The sequence below is a fragment of the Larimichthys crocea genome, chromosome XII (assembly GCF_000972845.2).
Source record: "Larimichthys crocea isolate SSNF chromosome XII, L_crocea_2.0, whole genome shotgun sequence".
In the NCBI taxonomy this organism is placed as follows: domain Eukaryota; kingdom Metazoa; phylum Chordata; class Actinopteri; family Sciaenidae; genus Larimichthys; species Larimichthys crocea.
In genome coordinates, this window is record NC_040022.1 from 21960576 (window position 1) to 21978379 (window position 17804).

Here is a 17804-nt window from a genome sequence, read left to right on the forward strand (position 1 = left end):
CTGAAACTGTGGCTAGACACAAAGAAAGAAGAAATTGCTTCAAACAAGTCACATAGGTACAGTAAGAGCGCACACATTGTTTGTGACGTTCAGGTGACTGCAGCATGAGGAACATGTTGTGAGTCAACTCACATACTTGAATAGAGCAATTTAACTGAGAACACTGAGGATTTCACTCAACCCAACCATCCAGACTGTTTAATATCACTCTCTGCAAAATGTAATTTGAAGTCAGTAATGGCAGGAGCAGGGAGAGATCAATCAACCCCCCTGTGGAGAATAAAGAAGAAGGCAAAACCCCACCGGTGGATGCGGAGGTGCGCGGCAATGCTGATTTCTGATTGGTGTAATTTGTGTCACAAACATGATATGTACGTGTGGGCGCACGCAAACGCTGCAAGCTGACTTACTGTAAGGAGCATTTACTCCGCCAGTAAAACAGAAAGTCCACAGTCGATTCTTCACCTTTTTTCACAGGCCTCATTCAGTTGGATGATAAACAAGTTTCCCTCTACGTTACATAAGCCCTCTGTTTCATTCTTGAGTGTTTTGGTACAACTTGAGTTTACGGTTGCTTGGGGAAAACCGCCTTATTTATTATGCATAGATAGAGAGAGCACAGTGCAGTTCTTACAGCCCTACTGAGACAGAGAAAGATTGTAAAAAGTGAGCGAGGGAGAAAGAGAGAGAGGGAGAACAGGGTTGACCATAAATGTTATCTTGGTTTGGTCTTGCATATAATATCACACACTCCCTTTTTACATTTAGCTGACAGCTTTTATCCAAAGTGACTTACAGGGAGCAGTTTGGGGTTCAGTATCTTGCCAAAGGACGCTTCAACATGCAGACTGGAGGAGGCGGGGATCGAGACACTAATCATCTGATTAGTGGACGACCCGCTCTACCTCCTGAGCCACAGCCGCCCCTTATACTTCCCTACAACCTCATATTTTCTCTGTCTTTGTAAAGCCTGCAACCTGGGAGGGAAAACTGTGAAAGGGCAAAGCAGATGCTCAACATGAAGCAGAAGGAGAAGAAGCAATAAACTCTTCTTTGCTGTTTCAGAACAAACACAGCACAAGACAGACACAAAAATCCAGTGTCCCATGATTAAAATATTATTAATGTTCCAACATTTTCTAGATTTTAGTAACTACAATGGTTAATCAAGCCATTTTGAATGTAAAGGCCGCTACACATGATTATCGGTCTGCTCCGTCTGTGCTCTTGTTGTTGAACTAGGTGAAACGTTTACCCTCAGCAGTGCACATTACTCGAAAAATTTCCACAGAGCACTCAAAGCTCAAATTATTTCAACTTTGACCTCAGGTGCCATTGCCCCTTTCAAAGAGCAACCAATGAGATGAAAGCTGTATGTGATGTAGCCTAGCAACGACAAATACAAGCAAGGGGAGACGGAGAAAGAGAGAGAGCAGAGTAAGGGAGTTCGACACCATGTTGAAAACATACAACGATATCACCAGAAAATGTGATCCAAGGTGAAATGTCAGCAGTCAGACGGGAGCAACCTCCAGCTTTGTGAATTGACACATTTATGAACTCGACTACGTAGCTATGCCGAGTACAGAATCACAAGCATAGTCATATAACCAGTCGCTGACCAGAAAACGTTAATCTGATTATGTTGTTAGAAATTCTGATTTGTTTGTTTTTGGTGAAGAAGAAGGATTTTTGAAATGAGAAAAGTCTAATATTAAGAAAAAAAACATCAGCACACCTTGTGACACATAATGTCATGTATCACAGATGAATAAAAACAAACAAACTGTGAACCATATCGGACTGACGAAACGCCGACGACGGCCTTGCTCAGAATGTGCAACCAGCATGGATCCCTTCAGGCTGGAACAGGAAGCACCCATGGGAGAAGACACACAGTATGAGCGCAGCTCAGAGAGGTGGACCTAAACAACGAGAGCCATCTGTGTCCGTTTGTCCGAAATCATTTCATATTAAAGACATGTTTGCATGACCGAGTGGATCTTCATCCGGTAGGAATTGGATTGTTGATGATTCGCAGCTCTGATGTGAGAGGCAAATGGAGACAGACTGTTAGACACACTGAGCCTTTATCACTATGGATCTGCAATAAGATTAAAATTAGAGTCTGCATACCCGAGGCAATGTCTGTTTGGGTAATAAGAATGAGATAAAATGATTGTTTCTTCTTGTCGTTGTACTTTCCTTGGCCCTCACAAAAATAGGCTGCATTTGCCAGTGACTGTCTTAACTATAAAACATTAGTCTAGTGATATCACACCAAATTTTAAGTACTTAAGTAAAAATACTGATACTCCAGTTCAGGGAAAGGTGTGTGTGTCAGAGCAATCTTACTGAATTTCCAGGTCCAGTATTTTTACAATCAGGCATCATCTGTTTTTCTCTTTTTTCATGATCATGATGAAAAATATTGAAATATTAACGAGACATGTAAGTACAAACCCGCCGGCCGGGAGCTCTGGCTTCCTCCCACAGTCCAAAGCCATGCAGGTTAATAGTTAATTGGTGACTCTAAATTGCACATAGGTATGAACGTGAGTGCGAATGGCTGTTTGTCTTTATGTGTCAGCCTTGTGATGAACTAGTGACCCTCGCCCCCCAATGTCAACTGGGATTGGCTCCAGCCCTCTGACCCTGAAATGAAATGAATGTTATTTCATTCCAGTAATAAAAAAAATAATAATTTCCCTAAATACTTCAATTAAAAGTGAATTATGAAGTTTAAATAAGATTATTCAGACATCTACAGGCCACTTTGGGCTAGTTTCTGTTTCATTCAGAGGATGGAGGTTCTTTTAAAACGATCACCTTTCATCCACCCACTGAGTGTCACTCTCATGATTTTTACAGGCATTCAGCCAATGATATTTTACTATGGGAGCCTCCATGACTGCTGTGCCAACACTAGCTGTCACACAAGAAATGTATGTCAATAAAAATGCCTCCAAAAGTGCCATAAATTAAAATTCAGGCACTGGTCAGAGGCGTGTTGTTGGTGCTTTTCCAGCTTGAACTGGCTTGGTGGCTCGTTTGGGTCATTGCTTACAGAGAGATGTAGCAGCACTCCTCATCCCCAGTTTAATGTTGGTGCATTTGCTCATATTCAGTCCAATGGATGGGACAGGCATCAATGTGAGAATCAGCATCTGCGTAATTGGGGATAATATTTGTTTTGTTTTTGTGCTGCACATGAGATGCATTCAGGTCATGGATGCAGTTTCTGCAGCTGTCTTCAGTGCAGAGAACGTGCCAAAGATGCGCACACATGATGCTCTCCAACATATATCTTACCATGTGTCCTGCTTCAATGAAATTTACATCAACATAACAAGCAAAAGTGAAGTCGGACATGCCCTAAATGCATTTGCACCATGCACTTTAGATCATATGCTATAAATCATTCAAACGTCACCATGTGTTTTGTTTGTCTTTGAAAAGATTTGAAAAATTTAAGTCCTACATGAGCGGACAAAGATAATTTTGAGATGGGAAAAATCTAATAAAAATATGTCTGAAAGCAGCTCTTGCTTGAAAACTTGGAGAGAGAATAACTCCTCTCAGATCAAAAGAGTCTGCTGACAAAAGCAACAGATGCCAGAGAGAGAGCGAGAGAGAAGAGGATCCATGCTGCCGGCCACCTGCACTCATGGCACTAACTATAACTAGCTGTCCAGGAATGTTGAGTCAGAGAAAGCAGGCAGGAACAAATACAGAAGAAGAAAATATTCTGACAAGAGTTTGTAGTAATATAAAAAGGGACGTTTGTCATACAAAAGCCTGTTACTGGTTTTAACAGACGACAGAACATCTCTTCACCATCTTCCTGTCAGTTTTAGAATTGATTTTAGGATTTTGTGGACCACCTTTAAAGCACGGCAGGGTCTGGCTCCATGTTACATAGCAGACATGTTGACACCTTATGAGCCAGCCTGCAGACCTGCCTTAGGACCTCAGGTGGTTCCTTCTGGCTGTTCCAAAGTCGAGGCTTAAAGCTAAATGTGACCGGCTTTTGCTATCAGGGACCCTCGACTGTGAAGGACTTAAGGCTTGCAGAAAAATCACACATTTTTATGGACTCGCTTATTTGAGATGTTGTCTCTTTTTTATTAAAAAGTGGTGTGTGAATGTGTGTTTTCTACTTATTTTTATTATTTTATATGATTTTACTGCTGTCTGATTTAATTTATTACTTTATATTTTTATCATATTTGTATGTATTTATTATTTAATTCTTAACTGCTTTATATTGTCTTGTCTTTTAAACGTCTATCCTGTTTTGTGCATGTCTGTCAAAGCACTTTGTAAACTCTGTTTTTAAAGGTGCTATATAAATAAATATATAATATGATAAAGTTATTATATTATTATTATTATTATTGTTCAAACATTAATTAAGTCAAAGATGTTCTCCTGGCCATGCTTTAACTTTCTATCCACACAGACACTACATAGATCCATTTCTACAAATGAACGGATGTCAGGGTCCTTCAAAACACATTAAAAACCATTAAAGGTGCGTGCATATTCTAATTAAAACACCTTAATGTGAGATGACAATTTATGTTATTAATTGTGTGCCCTTTAGCAAACTCTCTTCCTCTGTTATTTCTCAGGAATACCAAACAGGCGTGCAGGTCAATTGGGTTCAAATCTACACACACACACACACAAGCGTTGACACACACACACACAGAAGACCACTTCATCATCAAAGAGATTTCTAATCAGTCGTGAGCTGCCGATGTTCCTATAGCAACCAGGGACTCCTGTACTCGTACACGGTGTATTTGTGCATACACCCACATAGTGTAGACGGGTACAGATGTACATTTAGGTTGAGTGATGGTCAGTAATACACTCCTGATATGAAGTATCTACTCTGCAGGCTTTTACACATACACAAATCTTTTACACAAAATTTACGCACGGACATTTTGCAGTGAAGCAGCCCTTTGACATGCTGAGAAGGTTAACGGTACATGCATCTTACACATTTTATACCAGTAGAGTATGGTGTGAACATTGCCCAATTACCCTTTGAAAGCAAACCCTTTCAAAAGATCAGATGAATTAGTTGAATCTGTTGCTTTGAAAGGAAACATTTTAATTGGTGGCACATGCACTTGTTGCTCACCCCCACCAGAATAAAGGTGCTACAATGATTAGCACCTGCGTCATGTGACGGCAGAAAATAATGCAGATGTGAGAGTCCAAATTGAAATGACACTTCTTGGAGAAAGGATGCTTATATAGCAAAATGACTGATCCACGTCACTCCCCATTATCATATAATGAAATACCCCCACCCGATGCGTCCTGATACATTGCAAATTACATTATCTTGTGGCATGGCCAGCTGCTCCCCTTCTCATGCTGAATCTTTCCTAACACATGTCCCATAATTCTACTGACACATTCACAATGTGTCAGCGCAGCGTCTATTCTCAGTAGCTATTGTTTCTCCTTGTTTAGACAGGATGTTGACAGTAAGTGAGGTTTAGGGGAACAGGAAGAGAGGAGGTGGGGTACGAGGAAAATCAAAGGGCCAGGCTATTAAGAGTTTCCTGTTCTGATAAGGTGAATGATGTTAGCCTCCCATTAAACCGCTGAGAGTGCAGCCTGCTCTGCGGCACACACGGTGCACTTTTCACACCGGTGTTGTAGTCAAACGTTGACGAATGAAATCATGAGTTATTGGTACTTGAGCTTGAGTTTAATTTATCCACGCTATGACAAATTAAGAATAGACACACGCCTTTTATCCATCGCTACAAACTCGTGAGATCCATTTTAACCACCGTCAACGTTGTCATCATCGTCATTTAACTGTTCTTTTTAATTTTGGCACTTCTTATTTACATACAGGACGGGGGCAGAGTATTGGAATATAATGCAACAGAGCACCACCACCACTAACTATGACCTCAATACTAAAACATCTAACTAAATTAACACCGCTACGACGGTTTCAACAATAACTGATCATAATAGAGATAATAAAAGCGAACTTCATGGCACAGCATGGCATAAAAAACTGGATAAAAAAACGGTACAGTAACCTTTTTGTAGTGATATTTGGTTTCCATCCATCTTCTGCTACACAGATTTTCTTTCATCCGTAGTGATGATGACAGTTATCTGTTTTTTTAAAAAACATATAATCCACTCAGAAAAGGTTTGGGACATTATGAAGCTCCTAGTATGTTTTTTATTATTATTATCCCTAAACATTAGCTATACTTTCCTCCTTTCAATACACCTTTTCTCTCACTCTCTCTTTCACTATCGCTATCGTTTTCTTCTCAGACCAACCTGATAGCGAAGACCCCACTTGACCCCAGTGAGCTGTTCTGAAAGATTCCCAGTTAATACTGTGATACTGCTACTTGGAGAGCAGGAGCCGAAATATAAAGTCCAGAGTGTAATGTAGGTGTCCTGGGGGTCCTAGGTGTTAAGTAGGTGGACGAGACCTCAGAGACGCAATATATTTCGCCCACTGGTCCTCCAAACGTTCACCTTTAACTTCAGACTGAGCTAATCCCAGTGAAAACATTCAATAAAATAATCAGCTCTATAACTCTCAAAGCAACAATGAAATTTCCATCATTTCTAATTCAAAAAAAGCTAAAAGCTTTAGCCTCACTGAACCCTTACATAACAAACTCTCAGGTAACTGAGAGAGAAGAAGAACTGCGCTTCATCTGTTACAGCTACACTCAGACATCATATAGGAGTGTTCCTTTTACTTGAGGGTACATCTGTATTCTCAGCAGAGATAAATACTTTAAACAGAAAAAAAAGGTGTTTGTATCTGTAACCATGGCGATGAAGGTCCCTTGACCTTAGCAAGGCCGTCATTTTAACTTTTTCATGCCTATGGCTAACCAAACCAGTTAACCACAACCTTGTCACATAATAAACATTATATTCTCTTCCTTGATTTATGTATTTTCTTTTTGTAAAAGGGGGTAATGCGTTTGTTCTTATTTGTAGTCATTTATTAAGATTTGACATGAGGGGAATTAAATAAATGTTCTCAGCTTGGGTACTAGCAAATCAAGCAGAGCTGATCTGGGATCACCTTTCCTCAGCCCTTCCTAATATATCAACGAGGTGCCATTCTCTGGAATTATAGCCAATGTCCAACAATGTGTTTTTGCATCTGTTGTGAGTGCAAAGGACCATTAAAAATGCGTCACTGCTTTCTCTAACCCCACGGGGCCATTCTTTGAAGCTCAGCGCTGGCTTCAATGTGTGACGTTTCAGACACATTGCTAGAGGCAGCAGCAAGAGGGCACAAATATGTCAGGCTTTGATCTGACGTGGGCTGCGGTAAGAGTTACTAGCTGAAGTTTGAAGTTCATTTTCAAGCAAATCTATCATATTCATTGACATGGGTGCCAAAGCCAAGACAACCCGTCATCATCAATGATTATTCTGTCCCTTAATGAAATGTATTTATTTGCCTCAATCACATTGTTTAAAGGTTTAGGCCTCTGACCAACTACTGCAGGCGTACGACCAACTTCTCCTGTCATCTAGGAGCTTTATTTTCACTGGACCCAGATGATCCCATGTCCAGGCTGGTATAATGCTAATCTTCTAGCTAAATAGTTAAATAATTCACTGTGACTGAATGCACAGTATCTCTAGTGCCTGTTTTTCAATATATATTATCACCATCATCATATCCTTAGTTCTCTTGATTGATAAAGAATAAGCAGATATAGATGAGCATCACATTATGTTGTCCCGGTTTGCAGCTACAGATTTAGATATTAAAATATTGGTGCAAATAGTTCTCTTTTAACTCTGGATCAGTTGTCAAATTTCATGTCGGCAGCGCACAAACTCTGTACTGCTCTGTACTGAGTAAATTATGAACCAGTAGCAAATTTATTTGGGTTTCTTTTCTTTGCCTGTGGCATATTACACCATTAGTCATCATGTTTGACTGTTATTCTTCCTTGCCCTTGATCAGCCGTGTACCTTTAAATGAATACACATGTATTATGTGTAGTGTTATACAGCCTAACCAGGGTAAATCACCTTTGAGTATTTTTCTCGTGTCGTGGTGGCACAGGCATGGACTTTCTCTGCCCCCTCAGGACGCTTTCAATTCTCACCTGTCCCCTGGTCACCCCCGGGTTCCCACAACTTCCAATCACCTGACCAACTGTTCCTACACAACTGCTCTTAATTTAGTCCTTAGCGCTCTTCCATAAATAGAAAACTGTTGACCCGAGATGTTTACCGGATCATTAATGTTGCTATGTAGCCATTACATTCAGGCCATTTCTGCCTGGTTGCCAGCTCCACTGTGTAACCTTGCTGCACCTTCTCCGTAAAATGCATTGAAAACTTTTACCCTTACCCTATTAAACTTTTCAATTTCAGACTACTTCTAAACTCTGTTTAGAAAAAAAGTATATTATTAGGAGTATACATTTGAGTCTGGGATGCCTTATGTGCCTTACTTCATACTATGTTGTTGCTTGCGGGCAGAAGAAAGCAGTGCAAGTCTTTCTCTACCTTCCATGCGGGGGAAGAGACAGCTACCACGATTTAGAGAAAGGAAGGAAATGGAGATTACAAATTTTGCAAAAACATGACAGAACAATGACACATCAGAGTTCACAGCCAGATCTTGATGCCATTTTCAGGTATTTTTACTGAATATCTTCGGGATCATCCAACTGATAGACAAGCTATTGCTGCTGGTCACGACTAACACTTACACACCATTCATTTGAAGGCCAAGTCTAGAAAAAAACAATGTTATACAAAATAGCTTGAATTTTTGAACTCTATTTCAAAGAGTCAGACAGAGCACAGATACAAGCGTATTCCACCTGTCGCTCTGTCGTATAACATTTCTGTGACTTACTACTGCTTTACTAATCCGGTTCATCTGAATCCACCTCCAACCTCATCAGGGGATCACAAAAAACGCCAACACAAACACAGGCATGTACCATGTTAAAATGATTTAGCCTGAAGACAAATAAATTAAAATAAATCGCCTTTAAATGTCCATGGTTCCCCAAAATATTAGACCTGCTGAACACAATTGAATGCACTAATGGATGTAATGCCAATGTTGCAGGAGCCCAAAATAATGTATTACAGAGAAGTCGCAAAGAGAAAAAGGCCCTTAGCTGGAGAGCACAGAAAATTTGCTCTAATAGAGGACCCATAATCTGACACAAAGCCTGTGCGCGGGCTCAAAAATACGGGAGTTTCAATTATCTGTACAGCGGGTGCTGTCCTATGAGCCAGCAGGCTGACAGCTGGATAACCACAGAAGACAGACAAATGGAAGAAATTCAAGTAATGGAATACAGATAAATAACCGCACATAGTGCAGGTATCGAACTGATCAGAAACATAACAGAGCCATATAGACACGACTGCTGTCTGTAACTGTATACAGTGAGTACAGAACATTGAACACAGATCAACAGGGGCGGCAACAAATACAACTTGTTACTGTACTACATGGTTCATTCGGAAAATATCATGAGCTTACAACAGTTAAGTGAGTAAACAGTGAATGAACCATGATGGCTCTGTTGACTTGACTTAGAGATCCAAGGCCAATCTGATAAGTAGCTTACATTACTGACTGAAAGTGGAACCTGAGCTCCATTTTAATGACCCAGGAGAGCAATTTGCACCAGTGCCTTGTAGTAAATGATGAGGGCAAACATACACTTCCTCCCTCTTAACAGAGCAAAGATGATGTTCCCTCAACTCATGCTTCAAAGCTCATTACTCAGGAGCTGATCAAGCAAGTGGTGAGAGTAATTTCAGTTGCTGCTCAGGTGCAGTGAAGACATTAACAACCAGTGAATGGTTGATTAATTTTAGAGAAAACTGCACGGTTATTGATGAGGCAGTAAAAGCTTTTGCTCAGTGTAGTTTGGATGTCGGAATGAATCTTCCATAGCCATATGCTGTTTTAGTTTGTACTTAAGATATCATTAGACAATAATCAGTAATGTATCCCCATGGAGATAGAACACCTTCTTCTTCTCTCTCATCTTAATCATGAACACACTGCGGCAGACCTTTACGATTATCTTGGGAGCAATATGGGAAGCAAATATAAACAAAATCGTGAGTGACAAGGTGCAACAACTCACTGTAAGACAAAAGCAGAAGGCTAAAAATGGGGAAAGGGGGAAACAGCGTAAACACGTTGAGATGCCACGTCTTAAAACTTTCTCAGTGTCTGTATACTCTGTACATACAGATCAATCAGTCAACTTCTCTCTCTCTCTTTCCCTGGCTCATGCTTTGACGTCCAGCAGATCATATGAGTAAGCATGTTTCTCTCCATCTGGTGTGTGTGAGCCTGGCCACTGTCTGGCTGAGCTACGAGCTCCTCGGGGAACAACGTAGGAACAGGCTTCTCATTAGTCAGAGCACAGAGTCTCCACTCTGGGGATGTAAACAAGATATTGGGTCTGGGCCTAGACGTGCTGTGGGGCATTTCAGTATGCAGGGACACAAACAAACATATGGAAACAGCCAGAGACTGACCTTACACTGACTGGCTCATGTCACCTTAATCAAAACAGGTGTCTGTCTCTCATGCTGCAGTAGAAAATAAGCGGTAGCGTAAAGCGTTATACTTCATGCAAGAATGCAGAGCTTACTACAGGAGAAATGCTTATATATCCACGTCTAACCAAGTTCATATCTAACAAGATTGTTTTTTTTTAGGATTTATGCATTTTTCATCGTTTTTTAAAATTCTTAGCTTGTTCACTCCAAATGCTTTTTTTCCTCCACTGTATTAAAGAGACTGCAATGTTTGCACAATGTTTGCACAATGTTCTAACTCAACTAGACTGTTCTAACTAGACAAAACACATAGAACATACAGTACCTGAATCTTTAGACGGTATATCAGTCAAATAAATGCTCTGCACACACACAACAGGAGAAACCTCAACAACAATGACCTCATTTTTCTACTTTTAAATTGACTGTAAAAAAAATTAATAATTAAAGTCTGTGAAAAGGCAATTCTTAGATTTCACACATTAAATATGTTGGAAAATAGCTGCTGAAAACAAGTGAAACACATTAAATATGTTGGAAAATAGCTGCTGAAAACAAGTGAAAATGATTTTTTAGGTTAAAACAGTTTTTCAGTCCAGGATTTTGTGGGCGGTCCTTAAAGGGTGGCTCGATGACACGCTGAGGCCACCCTGAGTGTACCCCTGCACCCCTAGATGATAGAGATGAATTCATCTCACTCAGAGTGTTTCAAAGTTAATCATGTCATTTTCTGAACTCATCTGACAAATTTCAGTCGCTTCAAAATTGCTGCTTGATTGCTTCCACGAGTGGGCGTGGCTTCAGCGCCTCCAGCAGACACGGCCCCACAGTCCTGGAGCTGAGAATACTGCTTGTTGATATTTTTAATCATTCAAATTTGGCTTGGTGGTTAATAACACTTTCTTCTTTGGTCTGACAAACTCAGAACACATATTTATTCTTACTTTACACAGCTTTCCTAGTATAAATACACAGACTTTCCACCAGTCAGTCAGAACTGAAGAAGCTTCTTGGCTGAGAGCCGAAACATCTTCATAGATAAACAGTCCAGTTGCCCCAGACTTAACCCTTTTTGAAGAAAGATGACCTGGATGACTGAGAACCTTCACAGAATACTTTACACAGACTTTAAAGAGAATAACAATGTAGAGTTACATGTTATTCCAACAGCAATATGAGACACACAAACATAAAATGAACAGAAACATCAGGTCGACATAATATTCACTTTTTCAGATTTACTAAACTATAAAAAGAAGAGGAAGAAAAAAAGGATCTGAATTGCACTACAGCACGACATCAATGTCTCCAATTTGTTTCCTCAGCAGTGCTTTAACTTAATCGCCATTCGAAGATGAGAATGTCCTGAAGGGCCAGTTAAAGATTGCCAGTGAAATCATTTACCTTCGCTTTAACTGTCTGGTCATGTCTTTGTACAACAATAGAAAACAGTCCACTTTACTAAGAGACCTGTCTTTATTTGCAGAGGATTTATTTCAGGGAGATTCTGATTATTGACTCTTTCGAAGCATTGTATAAGCGATGCAATCAATACAAGCAGGACACCAGAGCACTAAATGACTCGTAATGCATCATGAATCCAAGAAAAATAGTACACTGACTGCGAGATGAAGATGTTTTTTATCATGCGACCAATTTTCACATCTTCACCCAGCAGTTTAAATATGTAATTTGCAGCAGTTTAAATGGCAGCTCCACTGAAGGAGACTGAACACTTCAAAACATCATTGGTTTCTGCTTCATTTTATACTGTATGTTTGCATTTGAAAATCATCTTCTAGTCTACAAGGGGAGAGACCCACTCACAATTACTGTTGTCATTTCAAGTTGTAATGATTATGACTGACGATGATTGATGTGTCTTTGTGTGTACGAACGTGTACGTGCATTGCTGCGGAAATTAATAGATTACAAATGTTCATTAGTCAAGTAAATGACAGATCAATAGATTACGTTTCATTACAACAGCAGATGCGATAGCCTTTAGCTGGCCACCAAAGAGGACAACAGCGTCTTCCATCACCGCTGGGGTGAAGCACAGAAGAAGAGCCAATCAGCCTCAGGACAAGATGTGATGAAGCAGCATCCTGGTAATTATAAACATGAAACTCTGGGAAACTACTTAAGGGTCCAAGGCAGGACGATTGAGCAAGATAAGGATCAATAGACTTCAGGAGAAGCAGTTCAAGCCTATGATTAAAAGTCTCCAATTTCATCCTCAGCCAACCTGAGAACACAATGGGCTTTGCTTGACTGCAGTCTAAAATTGTGTCCTCAAATAGCACAGCTGACTAAGATACAATTTAATGGCAGTGACTCTGCGGACCACTATGGTAACACACTTATTCAGAGGTGCAGTGATTTCCTGTGAGTGGTGGCTCAATGTCGCATCATAGACTGGGGGAAATGGTGTGTAGAACCTTTATGACACAGGTAAAGTCAATAAAACACTTGAGCTGGAACATCTGTTTTTTAGGTTCAGGTGACACAGGAATTAATCATCTGAAGACTGGCTGCCGTTGCAGCAGGAGTGCAAGTAAACACAAGTATATGAAATGTGGATGTCCATTAATGTGATTAAAGTCATCACTGAAAAGGAAACACTAGAGGTGATAAAGCAGAGACAGAGGCAGAACCAAGCAACACTAAGAGCTGAATGTTCAAGGAGCCATTGATCTAAACATTGATTCCAGAATTTCTCCAGTCCACAAGCTGGTGTCCTCGGGCAAGACACCAAACCCCAAATTGCTCCTTAAAGCTGTGCCATCAGTCAGACGGTGTGTGAATGAGCATTAGTTACTTTCTGATGAGCAGTTGGCACTTTGCATGGCAGCCTCTGCCATTAGTGTTCGAATGGTTGAATGTGATATAGTGTGAAGCGCTTTGCATGGTTGGAAGACTATTGAAGTGCTTTTACCATTTGGGGCATACCGTGTCGTACTTGTATCATAAAATGTTAAAACACAGCAGAAATTCTTGATTGTGACGCTGTTTCTGAAACCTGATGGGACCTTCAGCCAGAAGATGTTTCTCTCCCTCATCTTCTCTTTCACTATACCCATCTCCAAACACTAAATACTGTGTGTCAATGTGCCTCCACAAATAAAACATGAAAAAAAAAGTACATTAAAGGTCCAGTGTGTAACATTTAAGACGATCTATCGATGATCTCTTCATAACTGTCATTAGTCTATTATCACCTGAAAATAATAACTGTTATGGTTATGTAACCTTAGTATGAGACTTTTATAAACACTAGCTCTACACTGGTCGTTTTGTGTTTTTCACGAGTTTCACCTCCTTAGTTTCTCCCCCTCGCGCTTGGACTGAGAGGGAGAGGTGAGGGGTATTCAGTCTGTTAAATTCTGAAACTCCACCACTAGATGGCACTAAATCCTACACACTGGACCTTTAAATGAACAGTGTGTAAGTTTTATAGCGATGAAGTGACTGATCACAACCCCACTGCCTCACCCTCTCTTTCCCAGTGTGGAAAAACTATCATGAAAAGACAGAGCCGACGTTTGTCCATTATGGGCTACTATGGAAACATGGCAGTTCAACCTGGTGGACTCTGTGGAAGAGGTCTGTAGATATAACAAAACTTATTATCAGGTAACAAAAACATAATGTTTGTATTGTTTTTATGTGTTTATCCACCAAAGAAAACTTAGCTATACGTATTATATTTAATTTCTGTTACATTATTTAAATAGAGCTCCCTAAATCTGACACACTGGACCCTTAAAGCTGCATCTTTTAGCTTTTTCACACTGAGACATGCAGTGGTTGCATAAGCATCAATGCCTGCAACCAAAAAAAAAAGGGATTGCAAAGGTAACAGTCCTTGACTCTGTGGAATAATAAAATGCAGAGAGGTGTTTGGAAGAGAAGAAACAGAGTAAGAGGAGTGTAAAAGAAATGACATCTACATTACTTTTAACCAATCACAGGGCACACACTCAACACTCAGAGTAAAATAGATGCACGGCTTGTCCTTCAGTGCTTAAAATAATCATCACACTGTACCCTCTGCTGCTGCTGCTCTACACAAAACCCCTCACGGTAAATTGCACGACTTCAACATAAAACAGTGAGAGAGACTACAGCAGCTCCACCCCGCGGTGGCTGCCTGACCGCACCTCGGTTGTAAAGGAGCTCAATTTGGTCCTTTGGTGCAAAATGATAAAACACATCAACTTTACTATAATTGGTGCACAGTTAAAAACAAGAAAACAATCAAACAAAAAAAAACGGGCTGACCTGCAACTCTGCTGTGGTTAAAGGCAGACAGGGCAGGATGCAAAACATTAAAACAAGAAAACTTCACCTACCTCCTCCACTGTGAGAGGCATGCAGATGCGGTACTCCTTCATCAACATAGTCCTTGCAGGATGGGGACGGCAGCAAGGAAAGGAAAGGTGTTTTGAATTGAACTGAGTTGTGCGTAATGAAACGAGACCAATGAGATCCACACATCCACTATAAACCCCCGTGCTCACTTCTGCAGCAGGAACAGCTCCTGCAGAGGTTTCGCTATGACTACGTGAGTCTGTACACACACCAGACCAGAAAGTACAAAAGGTTCTTCTCGGGTCTGCAGTAAAATCAGCAGTTTTTAGGAGAAATACTCCAAAAGCATCAGTTCTGACTCCTGATCACGTCTGCAGTGTAGAAAGTGTACATAAATCACAGCAAAACTCCAAAAACAAGTCCTGCAAAAAAACAAAAAAACACAAAGACTCGGTTTCTCCTGTCGTCCCCGGACAAAGATCGAGCCTCACGTCCCCCCACCAGCTTTGGCTCTTCAGTTCTCTGTTTCACCGTGTTCACTTGGAGGCTTGTTCCCCCGAAACCTATCAGCGCGCCGCCTGCTCCGGGGAGTTTTCCTGACAGCTCCGTCCAGGGATGCGCAGCCGTGTGGAGCAGCTGCGTCAAGTGAGCGAGAGAGAGACAGGAAACAAAGAGCATCCGAGCCTCACTGTAAGACACAAGCACGGCACAACAACAAGGCAAACACCAATCTACTGTGCAGTAAATATAAGCAATAGTAAGTGTAATATAACTCAATCTGAGTGATATTGACTGATCCGAGTCCAAGCTGGCGTTTGCGTCAAACAGTAAATGAGATCTTATTTTTAAACAACACGATCGGAAGTGGTGTGTGTTATTCTGGCTCGTTTAACACAAGCCGGACCATCTCAACTATGTTTCATAATTAACACAAATGCTTTTATTTGGATCATGAGACCTACACGTGGTCCTGATGTTTATAGAAAACATATATGATCATATATACGTTGCATAGATGGTTTATATATAGTTTACATGCAGTGATGCTCTCCTCTCAGTACCATGGTTCTGAACACGCTCTGGTTCTGATCCAGGGTCATCCAGATGTGGAGCTGATCTTGGTTCTGAACTGGAGCTGGCCGTGGTTCTGAAATGTAACCTCGCTGCTTACAGTAAATACAACCACAATGATTTTCATACAAACAAACAAACAAACAAACAAACAAAATGATAATCTATGAGTCAAAAGTTCTTAAAAACTCATTTTTACAGACCTGCCTTTTTGTCATGTCTATTTTTTTTTTACCGTCTTTTATATATTTTATCATCTTAACCCAACCTACATTTTACATTTCTTCTATATTTCTGGACCATCATTGAATAGCTGTTTTTTACTTTTTCGTGTCTGTGTGTGTGTGGCCTTCTTTTTGCTCCTATTAGTTATTATTATTATTATTATTATTATTATTATCATTATTCTTTAAATTATAACAGTTTTTGGGGTGTAAGTCTATGGAAACTTTCTCCGGCTGCTGAGTTATTTATATTGATTTATATAGATTAATTGAGACATTAATGATAAAAAAAATCTTTCCACTTTCTAATAAGTACTGTAAGTCAGTATGAGTGGTAAACATAAGTTATATGTATGACTTTATCACTTAGTAATAAGGCAAACCTGAAAGGCAGTGAGATAAACGTTAATAACTTATTTTCTAGGTATGCATAGTTGTTCATAAATGAATTCTGGTCCAGATGTTTTGCAGCTGTTTTCCAAAAGGCCAAAGGAAAAACCTCCTGATGAACTGCAGAGTTAAAAAGACAAAGCAAGTGTCCTGATGGAGGAGGATAGACATCAGCCACAACCTGTGGCTAATATATTCCCAAATTATATTTAGCCAACTTACCATTTTATTGTTTTGTATTGTAACTACTGTATTCACAATTTGTGTTTAGTTTCTCATTTTCTCGTCAGATATATTACAATAATTACGTGTTTAGTTTCTCATTTTCTCGTCAGATATATTACAATAATTACCACATACATATCGATATATTTCATATATCGATGGTTGAAAAAACTACTTTTGAACATGACGTTAAACTAGCTAACGTTGCCTAGCAACCTGTTCGGTTAAATAATATTTTTTTTTCATGAATTGTGAAACTTTGTCTCGGAGCATTTCAAAAAACTTCTTTACAGTCTCACAGCAGAAGTACAACTTGTTTTCAAACGGCAGATGTCAGTAGAGGTCTATATGAAGAAGTAAAGGTACTTTAGTTTTTCATCCTCACACAATAAAAAAAGTTTTTTTTAATGAGATTTTGATTATATTTTTCTGATTAATGTATTCTGATTACAATTTTCACACATGAACACTGACTGACTTTTTTAGTAAATGTACTCACTCAAGTCACAAATTCAGGCACTTGTACCTCACGTGACATCGACAATGTTCAAAGGGGAATATTCTACTTTTTACTCCATGGGTAGTATGTGAGACTACTGTGTGGTGGGGTCTGCAGTACTGTAATAAGGAGCTGTCCATAATCATAAATCATAATTATTCTTGTTTTTAAATCCACAAGCATGTAGATCATCATCTGCAAAAGTTTATTACAGTGTTTGATCTAGTAAAAATGTGTTAACTAACAAAACATACTGCAGATTGATGGATTTCATCTGAGCAGGTGCTGAAATGTTGACAGCACAAATTACACACAGATTATTTATTTATTTATTTATTTTTTACACACATTGCAGAAAGAAAAAAGATGAATGAAGACGTATGGTTGGCAGAAAACAGACAGACTAATGAGTCTGTACAGGAAGGCACGTCTGACGTGGTCAGCAGTTGTCAGCGGATGAAACCTGTGACTGCCCAGGTGAGAAGCTTCGT

At 39.8% G+C, this 17804-nt stretch overlaps 1 protein-coding gene across 1 annotated transcript in view; it reads right to left on the reverse strand.

The window, feature by feature from the left end:
- pitpnc1a (phosphatidylinositol transfer protein cytoplasmic 1a) overlaps nucleotides 1-15627 on the reverse strand; it is a 45050-nt gene extending 29423 nt beyond the window's left edge. Inside the window, exon 1 of the mRNA XM_019265131.2 lies at nucleotides 14946-15627. Coding sequence (XP_019120676.1) covers nucleotides 14946-14993 — 48 coding nt within the window. The 5' untranslated portion in view covers nucleotides 14994-15627. The remainder of the gene's footprint in view (nucleotides 1-14945) is intronic.
- Nucleotides 15628-17804: the final 2177 nt, after the last annotated feature.